General features: G+C 50.0%; 1 protein-coding gene across 1 annotated transcript in view; it reads left to right on the top strand.

Moving 5' to 3' along the window:
• RASIP1 (Ras interacting protein 1) overlaps positions 1-5,848 on the top strand; it is a 14,437-nt gene extending 8,589 nt beyond the window's left edge. Inside the window, exons 6-13 of the mRNA XM_010849702.1 lie at positions 4-279; positions 1,085-1,122; positions 1,355-1,506; positions 1,625-1,728; positions 3,089-3,332; positions 3,538-3,710; positions 4,739-4,886; positions 5,441-5,848. Of these exons, the coding sequence (XP_010848004.1) occupies positions 4-279; positions 1,085-1,122; positions 1,355-1,506; positions 1,625-1,728; positions 3,089-3,332; positions 3,538-3,710; positions 4,739-4,886; positions 5,441-5,640 (1,335 nt within the window). The 3' untranslated portion in view covers positions 5,641-5,848. The remainder of the gene's footprint in view (positions 1-3; positions 280-1,084; positions 1,123-1,354; positions 1,507-1,624; positions 1,729-3,088; positions 3,333-3,537; positions 3,711-4,738; positions 4,887-5,440) is intronic.
• Positions 5,849-6,396: the final 548 nt, after the last annotated feature.

Below are 6,396 nucleotides of genomic sequence, written 5' to 3'. Positions count from 1 at the left end.
TCTTGCCGCCTGTGCGGTCGTGGCCTGCAGGAACGCGGCGAGGCGCTGGCGGCCTACCTGGACGGCCGGGAGCCCGTGCTGCGCTTCCGACCCCGCGAAGAAGAGGCGCTGCTGGGCGAGATCGTGCGCACCGCGGCCGCTGGCGCCGGGGACCTGCCACCCTTGGGGCCGGCCACGCTGCTCGCGCTTTGTGTGCAGCATTCAGCTCGAGAGCTGGAGCTGGGCCACCTGCCGCGCCTGCTGGGTCGCCTGGCCCGTCTTATCAAGGAGACTGTCTGGGTGAGCTCCCCCAACCGCCGTCCAGACTCTTCTGCGCCCCGAATCCTTGCCCCAGCCTCCTCTTGCCATCTCAAACCTTAGTTTCGTAGTTTGGCAGAACAAAACTACATCTCCCAAGATGCCTCAGGAGGAGGGGGGGTGGGGCTTGGGCAAGGGGCCCCACGGGATGCTGGTAATTGTGGTTTCATCCACAGTGCTTGACGAGAAGGCAGTACAGTAGTACCTATCTCTGCAGGTGTGGAATAATGGGAGAAACCATTCTGTGAGATGGAGTGGGGTTAGAGATCGCATTGGGTGAAAAGTTCAAAGAGACCATTATGAGAAGTGAGGCGGGGAGCCCACTGGGCCTGAAGCTTGGCGCCATAGTTGGCGAGACCATTCTTGGAGCCCGAGGAGAGCAAGCCCATAGGGCCAACAAATGGATATGCTAGGGAGAAACCATTAAGTTGCATCCAGTTGAGCTGAGCCCTAGTTAGAGAAAAGGTTTAGGAAATTTTGAGGGGTAAGAAGAAACTCCACTTGAGCAGAAGTAGACCTAAGGGGAGACAGACCACTTATAATCATAGGGGTGTGTGTTTTAAAAGGTAAGAAGAGAACTGATTATTCTGAAGCTTGAGGATCAGAGTTCATTAAATTTTTTTATTGGAATATAGTTGATTTACAATGTTGTGTTAGTTTCTGCTCTGCAGATTAGAGCCTGTTTGAAAAGTGAGGAGAGTCTCTGTCAAAAGGAAAACCAGGGCATTAACTCATGGCCTCTCTTCCTCATCCCCCTCACCTTGATTCTGATCTTACTGTTCCACAGGAAAAGATTAAGGAAATTGGAGACCGTCAGCCAGAAAAGTAAGAGAAACTCTGGGGAGAAGGGTCGAGAGGGATATAGCAGTCAGGAGGATTTGCAGCCAGTTCTGTGTTCACTTTTCCATGCATGTTTCACTGCAAGTTTCTTTGGGACTCAAATTTTCTAACTGTGAAATGAGGGTTGGACTCTGTCCCCAGTTAGACCCAGATTTCTGGGTTTGGCCATTATGGTGGGGGTTGGGCAATGATTAAAGGCCCTTTCCCCTTTTCCCAGCCACCCTGAGGGGGTTCCTGAGGTGCCTTTGACACCTGAGACTGTGTCTGTGGAGTTGAGGCCACTCATGCTATGGATGGCCAACACCACAGAGCTACTGAGCTTTGTGCAGGAGAAGGTGCTAGAGATGGAGAAGGAGGCCGACCAGGAAGGTAAGCCCTGACCCAGGCCCATGTTTGTCCAAACCCCCAGCCATTCCCTGCACCTGGGGACCTGGGTTTCTGCCTGGCACCCTCTGGTTCTCCTTCTCACTCCTATGCCTGTCTTCAGACCCACAACTCTGCAATGACTTGGAATTATGTGATGAGGCAATGGCCCTCCTGGATGAGGTCATCATGTGTACCTTCCAGCAGTCTGTCTACTACCTCACCAAGGTATGCCTCCTGTTTGGCATGGCATCACTTCCTGTTTGAACTGTATCACATTGCTCTGATGTCACTTCCTATTTGACCTAACAAGATTTCCTGCTTCTCTGACATCACTTCCCATGTCCCCACAGGCCACACTGCTTCCTGTTTGAGATTACATCACTTCCTGCCTTTCTAACTTCTTGTCTCTGCAACTATCCTCTCTTGATCGGCTGACTTTGCTGTCTGGCTATATCACCATTACTGCTTTCTCAAGCTCCTGTTTTCTAAGTCCACTCTAAAGTACTGATAAGTTTGATAGATGATAGATAGATATTAAATAGAATAGGCAGTGTCATTTAAACTAAACCTCTTTAAGCAGGCCTTTCTGTGTTTGCTGACCTCACTTTCTATAGCTTTAATTTCATTCCCTTTTCTTAAAAAAAAAAAAAAAAGTTGTTTCTTTTCCTTTAAAACTTAAATAGTTTTTTTTTTTCCCCCATAATGTTTAGCTTGTGGGATCTTAGTTCCCCAACCATGGACTGAACCCATACCCTCAGCAGTCTATCTTCTTTTCATGCCCTCAGCAGTGAAAGTGCAGAGGCCTAGTCATTGGACTACCAGGGAATTCCCTTCATTCCCTTTTCTGAGTCACAAACCTTTTTCTCCCTGGAGTGCCCATCCTGCAGGACCTACTTTCTGCCCCAGTCCCCCGCCACCACTCTTGAACTTAACATTGCTTGTTGGAATTCTCAGGGTTTCTAGCTTATGATAAGCCTGATTCCTTATCTGTGAAATGAAAGGGGATCTTTTGGGACAGATAATCTCTATATTTCTTGAGCAGCCTTGATTTGTGAAGCTCTTTCCTCCAAGGCTTTACTTCCTGTACATCCCTGCCAAGTGTGGGTTTGTTTCTTCTTTGGCTCTGACCTCATTTCCTGTCCTTGGCCTGATCTCACTTTCCACTGGCTAACTGCCACCCCACTCCCACTTCCTGACTCTCCATTCTTTTCCTTTCCTTCGGGAATTCTGGATAAATAAATCTTTGATTGAAGGGAGCCTCTTTGTTCGATGTCCTTTGTTCTCCTTGAGCTGTCTCTGTTGAGAACTACAAGTCCCGTAAGGTACCAGAGGTGGTCTTAAAATACCCAAGACGCTTCTGGAAAGCCTTTCTTAAACTTGAGGTATCCCAGGCTTGATGAATGCTAGGAACCCATTTGGAAAGGAGGAATTTGCTTATTGGAGACCTTTAGAGCGTTGAAAGTAGAATGGACTACAATTCCCAGAAGCCTTTGGTGGAGCTCCCTGGTATCTTCATGCTCCACTACCCTGAAGCTTCCTGGGAGTTGTAGTCCAATCTCTTGCTTGCATTTCTGTATCTCCTCAGACTCTGTATTCAACGCTGCCTGCTCTGCTGGATAGTAACCCTTTCACAGCTGGAGCCGAGTTGCCGGGGCCTGGTGCTGAGCTGGGGGCCATGCCTCCAGGGTTGAAACCTACCCTGGGTGTGTTTCAAGCAGCCCTGGAACTGACCAGCCAGTGCGAGTTGCACCCAGACCTTGTATCTCAGACTTTTGGCTACTTGTTCTTCTTCTCCAATGCATCCCTTCTCAACTCGCTGATGGAACGAGGTGAGGGATGGACTGGAAAGGGGCTGGGAGGCAGAGACAGGAACCACTGAGACTTGCGTCAGTTAAGACACATCACAGGCTCAGGCCTCATCCTTAGGGACTCCGGAGAGCGTGGTCCAGATCTCAAACTGAAGGACAGGAAAGGTCTGGGAGGCAGGAGGGCAGGGTCCATGTACCCATTGCTTCTCATACCCTTCCCCCACAGGTCAAGGCCGACCATTCTATCAATGGTCCCGAGCTGTCCAAATCCGAACCAACCTGGATCTTGTCTTGGACTGGCTGCAGGGGGCTGGGCTGGGTGACATTGCCACTGAGTTCTTCCGGAAACTCTCCATAGCTGTGAACCTGCTTTGTGTGCCTCGCACCTCCCTGCTCAAGGTGACTCCCGACCCCTGATCTCTGAGTCCCCAACCCCACTCATCCATTCTCTGTATTCAGCTTACCCTTGGATCTCCCCTTGGGCTCTGTGTTATTCCCAGCCCCAGCTCAGACACCATAGATGCTGCATTAGCAGCTAGAAGGAAGCCACCCACATCAATGTCTGAATTTGGCTACATCTGAATCCCAGTGGGAGTTATTAGTTTCCAGGGTCCCCTCCCTTAGACATGCTGATTCAGGAAGTCTGGTATGGAACCAAGAAATGTGACATTTAAAGTATTCATTGAACATAAATGTGCAATACTGTGTTTAGCCCTTTTCATTGAATGTTAATTAAGCCTTGTGAAAGGTTTTTAACTGACAATTTTGTTCAGACCAAAAAAAAAAAAAAGAATCAGGCAGGCTAGGTCACTTGATTTCATTTATTTACTTTTATTTATCAAACTTTTATAAAGTACTTAATAAGCACCAGACAGAGTTCTGAGTACTTTACAGTCTTGCCTTTTTGAATCCTCATAACAACCCTGTTGGGTAGTTCCTGTTCTCTAATTTACAGGTGAGGAAACTGAGGCACCGTGGTTTGCCAGAAGGTAATGAGTTGCCAGGCAATCTGGGTTCAGTCTCTGTTTTTAATCATGTTGATGATGCTGTTGCCTAGATCTAGGTTAGGTACAGAAATTTTCAAACAGATACAAAAAGTAGCTACAGTCGAATGAACATATATGCACACAGTAACATAAACTAATGGTCAATTTGTTTCTTCTCAACTTCTACTTCCTTGTGTATTCTGAAGCAAATCACATTTTTCTTTTTTAAAGTTGAGAGTAGGCCCTTTCCCACCTTCACTTTGGTGATAGCCAGGCCTCACAGGGTCTTGGAAGACATTGCAGAGACACCAATTTCTACCCACTATATCCACACCGCCTGTGGAGGGCCTTCCACTTAGGATTTCTCAGCTGTCCCATAATGACTGTAGATCTCTCACCTCGTCTTCCTTTTTTTTTTTTTTCACCTCGTCTTCCTACCAGGCTTCATGGAGCAGCCTACGAACTGACCACCCTACACTGACTCCTGCTCAGCTGCACCATCTGCTCAGCCACTACCAGCTGGGCCCTGGCCGCGGGCCTCCACCTGCCTGGGATCCTCCCCCTGCAGAGCGAGATGCTGTGGACACAGGTGAGGAGAAATATGGACAGAGGCATCGAGGTGGTCAGCTTTCCTCTGTCCTCAGGACCTAGGAGTCCATAGCCCCAAGCCCTCCTTCCTAGCTCTCTCCTCCCCCTGGATCTAAGGATCTAAGTGCTGGATACAGGATTCTCCCACAGGATACAGGAGATCAAGCCCCCAGCTCCTTATTTTTTCCCAGGAGTCAGGCCTCCAGCCTCTTTGCCCCCACAGACTACCTCCGTCACCTAAGAGGCCAGGCTCCAGGCCCCTCAACTCTAAGGAATCTGTGAAACAAAGTTCCCAGCCCTTTCTCCTTTCATCCTCGCGGACTCAAGAACCCAAGTACATGGCCCGTTTTCCAGGCAACGGTGGCCTTTCAGTCTGAACTATAATTCCCATGATGCTTGGGGACTCCAAGAGTCATGTTCGAGGGGACCCTGCTCCAGGAGTTGCTGGGTGTTAAGTTTTTCCTTCCTTCCGGCGTGAGGCAGCCTCGGCCGTCCCTGACATTGCTACCTCACACCCATTTTCAGGATTTAACTCTGTGTTCTTCCGTCTCTTAGGGGACATCTTCGAAAGCTTCTCTTCCCATCCTCCCCTCATCCTGCCCTTGGGTAGCTCGCGCCTCAGTCTCACGGGTCCTGTGACAGATGATGCTCTGCACCGTGAACTTCGCAGACTCCGCCGCCTCCTCTGGGATCTTGAGCAGCAGGAACTGCCGGCCAATCACCGCCATGGACCTCCCATGGCCACGCCTCCTTGAGGACCAATAGCAAATGAGCGCGCGAACCTTGAAAATTCATCGGCTAACCTCTAGAGCCCTCCTGAGCGCAGAGCTTTCTGGGAGTTGTAGTTTTTCTCCGCGTGGAATGCTGGGAGTTTTAATTTGGGGGAGCAGAGGATGGGACAGTGGGAAAATGGGTTTGGGATTTGAGTGCCAGGAACAATAAAAGCATCTGTGGTATTGGCAACGCCTCGCTTGTTAAGACTCCGGAGCGGTAGTGGTGATGATTTTTTGTGAAATAAGTCACCAGGGCCCTTGCCTGGAGCATTGGGCTCCTGCCCAATCTACGAGGTATTTATAGCCACGGCCTCAGCTTGCCCTCTTTCCTGTAATCCAATCCAGGTGCTGGGACCTCCCACACACCTCAGGACGGAGCGCTAAACTTGTTCAGCTAAAGATCAGTCCTGCCAGTGGGAAACAGCCAACGCTCCCTTCGACCCCTATAGCTCATACTCCAGCCTCTTCCCTCCGACCCAGGAGTCTGGGTTCCCAAGCCCCTTCTGGACCCTTGTGCCTGTTGGGCACCCTGATGAGTCTCAACACCTCTTGTCCCTGTTCTTGACTCCCTCCTCCCTCACATCCGAAAATTTGGGCCCCCAACCCACTCCTCTCTTGGGCCCAGGAGTTCAAGCCTCTGCCTCTTTTCCTTCAAACCCAGAAATTTAGCTCTCCAGTCCCCTCCTCCCTCAGACTCAGGAAGTTGGGGCTCCAGTTTGAACTTCCCCCCTCCCCCCA

The sequence above is a fragment of the Bison bison genome, unplaced genomic scaffold, assembly GCF_000754665.1.
Source record: "Bison bison bison isolate TAMUID 2011002044 unplaced genomic scaffold, Bison_UMD1.0 scf7180017864285, whole genome shotgun sequence".
NCBI classification, from domain to species: domain Eukaryota; kingdom Metazoa; phylum Chordata; class Mammalia; order Artiodactyla; family Bovidae; genus Bison; species Bison bison.
The sequence above is the reverse complement of the archived record's forward strand: the minus strand, read 5'-3'. Positions and strand labels throughout refer to the sequence as shown.